The 13,519-nt window shown below is 41.0% G+C and overlaps 1 protein-coding gene across 1 annotated transcript; it reads right to left on the reverse strand.

The window, feature by feature from the left end:
• Positions 1–1,580: 1,580 nt before the first annotated feature.
• Positions 1,581–12,785, reverse strand: LOC311103604 (transmembrane protease serine 9-like). Its single transcript, XM_084145199.1, has 10 exons — positions 12,713–12,785; positions 8,392–8,412; positions 8,080–8,242; positions 7,488–7,759; positions 6,925–7,061; positions 5,992–6,262; positions 5,699–5,876; positions 3,431–3,687; positions 3,007–3,104; positions 1,581–2,895 (listed from the first exon to the last, which is right to left on the reverse strand). Exons 1-10 carry the CDS (start codon positions 12,768–12,770, stop codon positions 2,488–2,490), a joined length of 1,863 nt encoding a protein of 620 aa, XP_084001325.1. The 5' UTR covers positions 12,771–12,785; the 3' UTR covers positions 1,581–2,487.
• Between the last annotated feature and the right edge of the window lie 734 nt (positions 12,786–13,519).

The raw sequence follows: 13,519 nt of genomic DNA on the forward strand, positions 1-13,519 counted from the left end.
CCCACAGAGGTCTCCACCACAGCACAAACCAAGGGGGGGCGCCAACCCAGACAGGAAGATCACGTCAGTAACTCAACCCACTCAAGTGACGCACCCCTCCTAGGGACGGCATGAAAGACGGCATGAAAGAGCACCAGCAAGCCAGTAACATGATGCAGCCACCACAATCCTTGAGTGGTACTCAGTGATGTGTTGGGTTGGATTTGCCCCAAACATAACCCTTTGTATTCAGGACATAAAGTTAATTGATTTGCCACATCTTGTTTTGTTTTTACATTAGTGCCTTATTGCAAACAGGATGCATGTTTTGGAATATTTTTATTCTGTACAGGCTTCCTTCTTTTCACTCATTTAGGTTAGTATTGTGGAGTAACTACAATGTTGTTGATCCATCCTCAGTTTTCTCCTAACACAGCCATGAAATTCTAACTGTTTTAAAGTCACCATTGGCCTTATGGTGAAATCCCTGAGTGGTTGCTTTCCTCTCCAGCAACTGAGTTAGGAAGGATGCCTGTATATTTGTAGTGACTGGGTGTAGTGATACACCATCCAAAGTGTAATAACTTCATCATGCTCAAAGGGATATTCAATGTCTTTGGAAAATCTCCCTGGTCTTTGTGGTTGAATCTGTGTTTGAAATTCACTGCACGACTGAGGGACCTTACAGATAATTGTATTTGTGGGGTACAGAGATGAGGGAGCCATTCAAAAATAAGTTGCACATAAGTTACAGTGTTTAAATTATGTGACTTGTTAAGCGCATACATTTTTTGTATTCCTGAAATTATTTATTTTTGTATTTTTATTTACAATCATGTAATATCTTGTTGTTCTTGTCAATTACTGTTCTATACTTTGTCATGTGTTTGTACATTTGATGTAGACCTCAGGAATAGTAGCTGTGTAGTAGCTAAGGGGGATCCTAATAAACTAAACTAAACTCATCACCTTCTCCACAGTGAAGTTTATGAAATGCTGGCCTTATAACTTGCAAGAATTACATTTGGAGATCCAATCTTCTGTAGCCATGCGCAAATGACAGTATAGCGCCAAACCTACCGAATTGATATATGATTTCTAGAATGTTTTAATTATATGCCTGGACTTTTTACTGTATGTTTTACAATTTGTATCGTGTTAAATATTAGCCACTATCGGTAGCCACTGTCAGTTATACCCACATACATTTATAACGGTCACTTTAGTTTTAGTTTCCTTACATTTTGCATCATTCCATTACATTGTTAGTTTACCTTTCTTTCCTCTGTCACATCCGTGTGTTTGTTCATGAGGATCGCTAGCAATAGTGTATCATATTAGGCCAACGTATTACAAGTTGTGCAATAATTTGGGACATGTAGCCTATTTGAATCATTATGGAACGCAGGCCATACGTAGCAGTTTAAACCTGGAGCCTGGTGCACAGTTCATGACAATTGGACCTTTGTCATCACAATTCCATGATTCGTGTGGATTATTAGGGTAGATTTATAGGACTCTTGTTGGAGGACTCCGAATTTTGTGATTTTTTTCTACAATCAAAATTGATAAACAGTTGACTAGACAAAGGGACACAAACTGGCAACCATACATTTATTTACTGAATATTACAGAAACATTTTTGTCAATGTATTTTTTGTCTTGGAATTGTATTAATTCATCACTGACATACAGTATAGGACTACTTCCTGCATAGAGCACTCTAAGATGGTGGAGAGACAAGGTTCTTCAAGTAAAGAAAAAGATCTTAGCAAATGCTTTCAGAACATGAAAATAAAAAACGTGTAATATTTTATTTTTGTACACAAAATAAAGTCTGTGCTTCACACAACATCAAGGATTACCCTGCTTACATAGAGATAGTTGTTAAAACACAGTCATATTCAAAGCTTAGTTAGAAACATGATGAAATACAAAATCTCATACAAAATATACCTTCGACAGGCAGCATTTTGGATTCAAGTCTGTTAAAACCATCATCATAACATTGTGGGTTGTTAAGTATATAATAATCCATGGCACATGTCCAGTAAAGTGCAGAATGACTATCTAAGTTCAGTGCATGTAGGCTACTTAAAGTGCCATTTTGGGTCACAGATACTCCAGTATAGACTCTACTTTAATCTTTGGGGAAAGTCGAGTGTGCTACTACGGTCATATTTATCTGGATATTAATATGTAACACATGCCCAGATAGCTTTGAACAGAAAATCAAGCATATTGAATCATAGCATCACAACAAATATTGTGACAACAAAAATATATATTATTGATTGTTTTTCTTTACTATGTCAAAGCCAAAGGGGAAGTTGTAAACATTCATAATTCAAGTGATTGGAGATGAAGGCTCCCTGAGTTCAACATTGCAATCTTGGCTTTGACAGACACTGCCAGTCACTGACAGAAATTGATGAATTGCTAGAAAAATAGACTTTTGATTGGTGGAAAGTTACATAAAGGGCTTGGTTGCCATGGAGTTGCTTAGTGTCAATTCCAACCCAACAGGAGGACAGAGGAGAGAGAGAAGAGGAGGACGAGGAAGAGAGAGAAGGAGGAGTGGCCTGGGGAAGCTCCACTGCTGCCACCAACTGAGGGGGTCGTGATAGCGATGGTAGCAGTGGTTGTGGTGTTTGTGGCGGTGGTGGGGGATAGAAAGGGTCCCAGTTTGTCAGCAAGGAAGTTCTTAAAGTGAGAGGTTTTGGTGAAGACTTGGATGGTGGAGATGCGGGGACTCTGGCTCGATAGTGCTTTGCTAGTGCTGTTAGTGCTACTGGTGTTGCTGCTAGTGGTGTTGCTGCTAGTGGTGTTGCTGCTGCTGCTGCTGTCGACAGTCAACACAGCAGTCTGAAACCACGAGTTGCCCTGCTTACACATCAGAGGACCACCAACATCACCCTATGGGGAGAGACGCATGGGTTAATATGGTTATACTGTTATGTGCTTATAATAACATGATGCAAGCAAAATAGTAAGACGGGACAGATTAATAGATCAACTGTACCATACCTGCAGTAGTGTCACAGTTCCGGTGCAAATGTTGTCCGAAGATGAAACATTCACGCAGTCCACCACAGAGGTCTGGAACTCCTGCAGGACTTGCTCAGCTGAGGACAGAGAGAGAGAGAGTGTATTACTTATCATACCAATACACACACACACACATCCACCCATACTCCTAAGGTCGTATCTTTTCGGAAACAATCCCTAGCCAGCCCCTACCCTAGGCATTTGTGTACATCTGAGAGGCCTGGATAGAGTGTAAGCAATATGGTGAAAATCCCACCTATCCTATCAGAGGAAAGGTGGACCTACAGTCCTACCATTGCTTTTCCAATTCTTTCAGATGTACACAAGTGTCTAGGCGCTATAGAGGTTGTTCCTGAACAGGCACATTTCTCACAAACACACAGACAGTTGTCCATCCACTTACCCCCACCCTGGCCCGTGCCCCAGCCAGCCACCCAGCACTTAGTCCCTGTGCTGAAGGTGCTGATTCCCTGGTCCACACAGATAGGCTGGATATAGTTAGACAACTTGGGTTTGCTGGCCAGTAGGAGGATGGCCACGTTGTTGCCCGTCAGGTTGCTCATGGTGATGTTGAGGACATTCAGGGTTACCTCGTTAGGGTTGGAGCCGTTTTGCTTCAGACGGCCCAGGATCACGGTCCACTGAGAGACGTTGGGCTGGCTTGAGAGATGGAATGAGTTGTGTCTGTTTAGTGAGGGACACTAAATTCTTCATTCTGATTGCTGTCTTATGAAATGCTTATGTACTGCTTATGAATGCGATATGTAGGGGTTATGGATGTTTTATGAAGAATGTGTTACTCCCTAGGTAGGCACCCGTCATACAATATCTAACTTTTTGGGCCACCCCGACCAAATTCGCATAGAAATGTGAGTTATAGATCTTTCATTCCCGTTGAAAGCAAGCTGTAGATCTGTTGTATGTGTGCTATTTCTATGCTTCCCATTCTGAAGTTTTGTTTTTGCATCTTTTACTTTCAGTTTTGTACACCAGCCTCAAACAGCTGAAAATACAATATTTTTGGTTATGGAAAATATATTTCACAGTGGTTTAGATGGTACAATGATTGTCTACACAATGATTGCTTGTTTTGTCACATAAACTGAAATTAGGCAAATGGCGGCACGATTTCTGCATAGTGCATCTAACTTTAGTATGAACGTTGTCATCATTTTGAATACAATTAATGATTGTAGCAAGTTCATATTTTCTTACTTGCAGTTGTTGACATAAGTATTTATTAACTTAATATACACTGCTTATGAATGTGATATGTATGGGTTATGTATACTGAACATAAATATAAACGCAACACGTAAAGTGTTGGTCCCATGTTTCATGAGCTGAAATAAAAGATCCCAGAAATGTTCCATTCGCACAAAAAGCGTATTTCTTTCAAATGTTGTGCACATCTTTGTTTACATCCCTGTTAGTGAGCATTTCTCCTTTGCCAAGATAATCCATCCACCTGACAGGTGTGGCATATCAAGATGCTGATCAGCATGATCATTACACAGGTGCAACTTGTGCTGGGAACAGGGCACTCTAAAATGTGCAGTTTTGTCACACAACCCAATGCCTCAGATGTCTCAAGTTGAGGGAGCGTGCAATTGGCACACTTACTGCAGGAATGTCCACCAGAGCTGTAGCCAGATAATTGAATGTTAATTTCTCTACCATAAGCCATCGTTTTAGAGAATTTGGCAGTACGTCCAATCGGCCTCATAACTGCAGACCATGTGTAACCACGCCAGCCCAGGACCTCCACATCTGGCTTCTTCACCTGCGGGATCGTCTGAGACTAGCCACCTGGACAGCTGATGAAACGGAGGAGTATTTCTGTCTGTAATAAAGCCCTTTTGTGGGGAAAATGTCATTCTGATTGGCTGGGTCTGGCTCCCCAGTGGGTGGGCTTGGCTCCCAAGTAGGCATATGCCCTCTTAGGCCCACCCATGGCTGTGGCCCTGCCCAGTCATGTGAAATCCATAGATTAAGGCCTAATTTATTCATTTCAATTGACTAATTTTCTTATATGAACTGTAACTCAGTAAAATTTTGCATTTATATTTTTGTTCAGTATATATGTATCTATGAAGGTATCAACACTTTAAACTGTCCAGCTGATCAGGATGGTAAAACCAGAATTGTACAGTAGTTTGGGAGAGATGTTGGCTGATGGCTCTCCCCTTTGGTACACTACAGTAAATACTACAGACAGAGCGACAGAGCGACAGAGCATTGTATACAGACCGTTCCAAAAATTCAGTACATAGAACCATGCAGAGAGTGACGCAAACGGAGGTCCGTCGCGCAGTTGGCCCCATGCAGTCACATCCAGACACTGATTGACATGATGATTACACCATGGCCATGATTCTGCAGCACTGGTTGTGTAAAACATGGATGGTGTTTTTGCACAGCTATCCCTAAAAGGATTTTCACTAGCACAATGATTGTACGAATGTCCTACGTCGGACTAATTAACCTTGGTTAACCTTTTGCATGAGTCTTGAAAAGGAAAGCGTCATTAAATGTTAATGTAATGGCACCTTGAAAAATCTAAAAATAGGTTATATGACTAGATTTCCTTAGAATCATGTAAGGACTGACATTTTAATCCAGAATTTAACTACTTGCTCTCCCCTTTCACATACAGGTAGAGTTAACTTACCTGGAGAAGCAGCTAGCGTCGCTCATGACAGAGTCCACCGCCACTAACGTGCCCCCGCAGACGTGTGCTCCGTTCTTCCGTAGGCTGGCTATCCAGGGCCAGGTGCCTGCTGTCGCCAACAAGCTTCCCCCACCAATACGGGAGTTCAAAGAGGCGCTGGCGCTGCCACACACCACAGCTGCAGAGGGAGAGACAGATAAAAGGGAGTAATCCAGTAGTCAGATTTGTTACAGAGGTAGAGAGATTCACATCAAGGTTTAGCCATATGCACAAGTTAGACTATAGGTGCGTACGTGCAGGTGTGGTAGTAGGGGTGGTGGTGGTTCCGACTGATGGCAGACCAGCGCAGGTGACTCTGAGGTCAGAGTCAGTCCCATTGGAGGAGAAGGTGACGAAGCCTGGCTGGTTACTGGTGATCTGGCTGTTGATCCAGGTCTGGAACAGGGAAACTCTGGCGTACACACCTGGTAAATTTGCCAGAGCACAGCCATGGCCAAAGCTCACAACGCCAGACTGGATCCAGCGAGTACCCTGTTTGCTCACCATCGGACCTCCTGAGTCCCCCTATGCATAGACAGATTTACAGTGTCACTGAGATTGAATTTTCACAGGATTATAAAATATAATGGGTCGGTTTCCAAGATGAAGCCTAGTCTCAGACGAAGAAGCATTTTCAATAGGGAATCTCTATTGAAAATGCTTTTTAGTCTAGGATTAGGTATAACCTGTGTCTGGAGAATTGGTCCAATGTGTAATTGACCGACACTGTAATAAACAAAAATGATATATTTTTTTAGGGGGTAGATCAGCTTTAATATTGCAGATAGATTGTAACTTCCATCAATGTAATTGTCTGCATCACTTCCAATCCCCCATATGTTTTTTTTCTCGTATATATATATATATATATATATATATATATATATATATATATACACACACATATATATCCTTTTTAAAATCATATTTCCCTTCATTACTTTCCAACAACAATGCTTAGGCCTCTACATACATTTTTTGGACACAGTCAAATTTTACAATAATTATAATATTATTTATTTTTTACTCCTGAACTTCCTCCGATCATTTTCATGATGTCCATCTGGTTTGCTTCTATATGCCATATTTTTCTAACTGTGCTCTTTCACAAAAGCTCTCAACCTATAACCTATATACTTATTATGGACACAGTATGCTTTACATTAGTTAACAAAAAGGCATTTTACCTGACAGGAATCCTTTCCTCCTGCTGCTAAACCAGCACAGATCATGTTGTCAGTGATGGAGCCAACTCCATAGTTACAGTTACACTGCCTGTTTCCCACTACTGGTACATTCACCTCCTGTAGGGTCTGTGGTAGAGCTGGGATGATAAACGGAAAATTATCGACACCGGCCATACCAACCACTTACAGGCATTGCTGATATTATTCATTAAGATAAGTAGCCTATGCTAGAGAAATTTGAAATGAAATACGTTTGCTGATATGGGTGATTGTTAATGGGAAAATTGATGGCTACAACAATCAAACTAGTAGTAGTAGTTTAAAGGGTAATAAAAAATACTGTGTTGTAATGAATGTTATAAACGTATTGTGCCATTCATCGTTATCGCATCAATTCAGGCAATTTATCGCAATATACATTTTTCGCCATATCGTCCAGCTCTAGTCTGTGGTGAGGGCAGGGACACTGAGGAGACACATTCAACCCATACACAAGACAATATCTCTCAGAATTCTGATCCATCATCAGTAGTACTTAAAGCAAGCTATATCTGTGTACTCACATCCTCCACTGCTGGTGGTGCCCCAGCCGGTGACCCAGCTAGTAGTGCCAGCATAGAAGGAGCTGCCTGGTGCTGCCAGGCAGACTGGCTGGATGTAGTTGGTAAAAGTCACGGGGGAGGAGAGCTTCAGCAGACACATGTCGTTGTCACTGGTACTACTGAGGTAGTTGGGGTGGCGGATGATCTGAGCGACCGTCTTGCTTACCTCGTTGGGGTTGGAGCCCTGCTGGCTCTGACGACCCAAGGAGACCACCAAATTTGATGTACTGGTGCTGAGAAAAAGAGTTTCAAGTTAGAAGTGTATTAAATGTTTGAAGGGCCGGTAGCACCCACCTCAGCAATATTTGAGTATTATCGTAATTACGAACTTCTTCCCTTTACTTCCCACATCTCATTTTGTTTGGTAAATTAAAACATGGGGAGGAAAGTCTGTTTACAAAGTATTTTTACTGTCCCAAAAACTATTTAGTGGTTTTATGTGATCACATGACAATCTAAATATATATTATTATTCCTACTTTGTGACAGTTTGTGGAAATACTACAATACGGATTTGATTGAATTGAGCCCTGTGTTTTTTATGGGTCCTCACCTGGGAAAGCAGTGAGCAGCAGTCAGCACCCACTCTTTGTTGATAAGGGATCCCCCACAAAAATGTCTGCCAGATATCTGCAGACTGACCTGCCATGGCCAACTCCCTGGAGGAGCATCCTGACCCCCCACGATCCTAGTGTTGAGAGGAGAGATTCCACACACTAACAAAGACACAGATGGACAAGGGATTACAACAGAGCACACACAGGAAGTGAAGAGATTGGAAGCTCACAGTCAGTGAATAGGTGCATGGTTATGTCGTTCAATTAGGAAAAGAACGGACATTTGATTGAAAAACGAGGGGACTTACCATCCAACTGAGAGTGAGACCCTGTAAAACAGGAGAAGCAGAAAACAGTTGAACAGTTTGGTTTTGGCACACTGTGGGCAAACATGTAATTCATAACTCTTTGCACTCCATTGGTTTTATAGTAGCTACATACAGTCACGAAGCTCTGTCTGTCTGGCTGGCTAGGTGGCTGGCTGTGAATGATTATTGTGTTTTCTGACGGTACTGTACAGTATGTGTGTATTTAGTGTCCCTACAGAGTTTTCCTGTGAACAAACTCTGTCAAACTGTTTTCTTGTTATGAGTCTGTGGATTGTTAAGCCAAACGCCATCTGTCAAAACTAGTTTCATCACTGTGTGTGTTACCTAATGCTACTGTGCACTTAACATTATCCAGAATGTATGTTTAACACTAATTAGCACATTACCTATTAAAACAACCTATGAGAATAGATTACTCTCAGAATTACTAAGACATTTTTATATTGTATACTAATACTAATGAACTAATACTAAATAAATATAATTTGTGGACCAAAGCCTTATGAGTAAGATAAAGAGGATGATTAAATATATACTGTATCTTTAGATAAGAGCTAAAGAAAAAGAGGCTCACCAGGAAACAAAATCTCTAAACAAAAGATAACAAGAAAAAATGCACAATCATCCTATAAAGGAAGCAATGTGGTCACAACAAACAGTAATCCGTACTGTAGGACTGTAAGGGGATTTCACATGAAAGAATACTTGGTAGCGTTTTATAATGCATTGCTTCTACATCTGCATTGCTTGCTGTTTGGGGTTTTAGGCTGGGTTTCTGTATAGCACTTTGTGACATCGGCTGATGTAAAAAGGGCTTTCTAAATCTAATTTGATTGATTGAAAAAATGTGATTGATAAGACTAAAAAGGATAGATCCCCCAATCACCCTTCTCTTGCCTCCACTATTGTTTTGAATCTTCTCAGTATGTGACAAATCAATGGTTTAAAGAGGCTTCCTCTCCTTACCTACTTATTTGTAGTCATCTAAAAGGTGAAATTAAGCCAACTGCTAAACGTCTGTCATACTAACACTTTCACCTACTCTGTCTTTTCAGACCAGTGCAGCTAAAGGAGCACCTTACTTCTGGGTGCTCTGTGGGTGTGACTGTCAGGTTGGCTGGCTTCACATTCAGTCTCCACCCACTAAATTAAAATCAGGTCATATTTTGTAATGAATGTATACAACACATAAAGAGGCAAACAGACAAATCAGACTTGAGATATGTTTCTACAAGTTCATTGCATTACATAATGAACATACCAAAGATTCTATTCCATCCAACTGTTTTGTGTGAGGACAAACACAACTTGCCAGTCACCACCAATGTTCATAGACTTTGGAACCTCAATTTCCTCCCTGTACTCTCACTTAAGACAAGGACAGACAAGCATTGCATTGGTGACACAAGTTTCCACTAAGATGGAATATGTCATTGTCAGCCGAAGGCACAACATTTCCTTTACATGCTCATTGAACTAGTGTTAAAAAGCCATTCATTGGTCTTGCTCAACTCTCCAAACATTTCAGAAGGCACGCACTCACTCACTCACACACACACACACACACACACACACACACACACACACACACACACACACACACACACACACACACACACACACACACACACACACACGCACACGCACGTCAGTGAAAGACTGATAGGCCTAATTAAGGTATGTCTTTTTCACATCAGGTCCAGTGGCACAAACAGGAAGACCAAGTGTCAATCATTTTACAGGTGCATCGATACTGGCTTTACAGACGTATTAGATCTAAGAACAAACACAGTCATACAGGCCGCAAATGTGGTGCATGTGTCAATTAAAAAATATGTATTTATTTAGAATGGAGACGTCTCTTCTTGAAAGTGCTTTAGCTTTTTTTCTCAAGCTGTTCACAAATGCAAATTCTCATGCAAAAAAAAAGTGAATTTGTCTGGCTGCCTAGTTTGTATAAAGGTATACACATCACATGCATAGGAACATTGCCTGTGGTCTTTTCTATTTCAGGAATTGCTCATCTCCTTTATGCTGTCATCAGTTGTTGTCATGCCATGCTATCATCAAAGTGAGCTCTCTCTCTCTCTCTCTCTCATTACTTAATGGCAGATTGTAGTTTAATGAGTCTCATTACTTGAATGAGGAATTTTGATGCTTTTTAAATGTTTTACAGGGGGAAATTTTTGTATTGAACCTTTATTTTATTGAACCTTTATATTGAACCTTTATATTGAGCTCCTGAGTGGCGCAGTGGTCTAAGGCACTGCATCGCAGTGCTAACTGTGCCACTAGAGATCCTGGTTCGAATCCAGGCTCTGTCGCAGCCGGCAGTGACCGGGAGACTCATGGGCGGCGCACAATTGGCCCAGGGTAGGGGAGGGAATGGCTGGCAGGGATGTAGCTCAGTTGATAGAGCATGGCGTTTGCAATGCCAGGGTTGTGGGTTCGATTCCCACGGAGGGCCAGTATAAAAAAATATGTATTCACTAACTGTAAGTCGCTCTGGATAAGAGCGTCTGCTAAATGACTAAAATGTATTTATCTTGGGCACTTTTGAGGGAGACCTGGGGCCTCATTTATAAACATTGCATACCTACAAAATATACCCCAAAACATGCACAAGCCAGTTTTCATTAAAACATTGGCATTTAGAAAAACTGAACTTGAGGTGAAAATGTGCTTACCTCCACGTAAACTTTAGAACATGTGTACACACAATTTCTAGTGGTTGAAGTATTGCATTGCAAGCAGGCCGTTAATGAGAAGAGCAAAAATCTGTTTATTTTATCTTTGATAATCTGAACTAATTAAAAATAGGATTATTTATTTCCATAGTCATTGCTTTTCTAACTGTGATGGTTTAGAATACCATTCGTCAGATCTGTTATTAGATAAGCTATTTCAAGTATTTGGTCTGAGATCCGGAGCGCGGTTTACAATATCATTTAATGGAACAGACATTTTCCATTGACATAGCCTACTCTATTTCCAATTTCTTGAGTAGACAATCATTCTGAATTGGCAGGCTGTGCAGCATATTTACATTGAAGGGAAAATGCAATACAAAACATTGTTGAATTAAAACCTTCTGCTAACAGGTCCACAACAATTTGTCGTTTTTTTTTCCTTTTAGAAACAATCACAGTCCTTTGCCAAATACAGCAGAAGTCCTGCGCACAGTTTTATGAAATGGCGTACGCAGATATTAATGTGACATTATGAAACGTTTATAAATTAGGCCACTGGCCAAGAGGGAAGTCATCTGTGTTAATTATGGTTACCAAGTCACGTGTGCGATTCACCTTTCATCTCATAAATTGTTTTATGCTGTCCCCTTCCCTGTAATTGTGTTTGTAATTTTTAGCAAATTTTACCCCATTTTCTTGTTATCCAATTTTGTATTTACGACCTTGTCTCAATGCAACAACTCTCCAACGGGCATCCTCCGAGACATCCCCGCCAAGGCGCGCTGCTTCTTATCGACACTGCTCGCTAACCCAGAAGTCAGCCGCCCCAATATGTCGGGTCGTCACTAGTTAACACAGCCACAAAGTCATAAACCCTGCCTATTTCTACAATTTCAAACCTTAACCCTAAGATTAAATTAGAACCCAAAAAGCTCATTTTTGTTTTTTTTACGATATAGACAATTTTGACTTTGTGGCTGTGCTATCTATTGGGAACCAATGTGTCGGAGGCAAACATGGTTCAAGGAAACCCCAGCCGGCCTATACCCTCCCCTAGCCCGAACGACGCTGGGCCAATTGTTCGCTGCCCTTGGGAGCTCCCGGTCATGGCCGGCTGTGACACAACTTGGGCTCGAACCCCCCTTCCCTTTCTTTACTGTTTTGAAATTAGATGTATAACTTCAACTGGTCCACAAACCCTATACACACACTGTCCCTTTTGCAGTGTAATGAAGTTATGTTATGTTGCCATGATGCTCCGCTTTAGACGGATAAATGTAAGGACACACATTATACCTAGCTCACACAACATACATACATACATACATACGCTTGTTAAACAAATATTTGACAAATGTAAACATTCTGCCTTAAATTAGGCACAGGACCACCCTCAAGGCCCAAAACAGTCTAACAGGTCTCTCCTGTGTCACAAGGCACATGACATCCTACTTTGACTGTCTTTATTGGCTATGCCTGTATTCAATAAATAGTCAATACGGCCCATATCACCCACCACCAACACCATTCCATAACCTGACCAACTCCTTGACTCCAGTCACCAGTCAATAGAAGGAAAGAAGTGGAATAATGGGAATCTCGTCTCTTACCTTTTGAAAGGAGGGCAACTAGTAGAGTCACCAAACAGAGTGCTGTGTAGACTTCCATCGTTTCAATGCCAGCCACAATAGCCCGTCCTGTTTATGTTTATGCTTTTATACTCCGCCCTGTCTTCACTCCTCCCCTTTATCTATCTTTCTCTCGCTCACACAGAAACCTGAGTCAAACCCACACCCTGATACACCTGTTCTCTCTCCTCCTTCTCTCCTCCCTCTTTCCAAGGGAGGGAGGAGAGCCGCTGAGGTTGTCACAAGGGAAAGGCCATTGGTTTTCCATTGCTGTAATCTGTGATCATTTCTCCCGTCTATCAATCTATCGATGGGTATAGATATATATCTATCTCATCTGTAATTTATCCTGTGTATAAGAGAGGATGTGTTGCACAGTTATGTTCAAAGGGTTGTGTGTGAGTTTAGTGTGTGTGACAAGAAGAATACTTATAACCTGTTCAATGACAGACATGTACAGTTGAAGTCGGAAGTTTACATACACCTTAGCCAAATACATTTAAACTCAGTTTCACAATTCCTGACATTTAATCCTAGTAAAAATTCCCTGTTTTAGGTCAGTTAGGATCACCACTTTATTTTAAGAATGTGAAATGTCAGAATAATAGTAGAGAGAATGATTTATTTAAGCTTTTATTTCTTTCATCACATTCCCAGTGGGTCAGAAGTTTACATACACTCAATTAGTATTTGGTAGCATTGCCTTTAAGTTGTTTAACTTGGGTCAAACGTTTCAGGTAGCCTTCCATAAGCTTCCCACAATAAGTTGGGTGAATTTTTGCCCATTCC

The sequence above is a fragment of the Coregonus lavaretus genome (assembly GCF_964263955.1).
Source record: "Coregonus lavaretus genome assembly, chromosome: 28".
Taxonomy (NCBI): Eukaryota; Metazoa; Chordata; class Actinopteri; order Salmoniformes; family Salmonidae; genus Coregonus; species Coregonus lavaretus.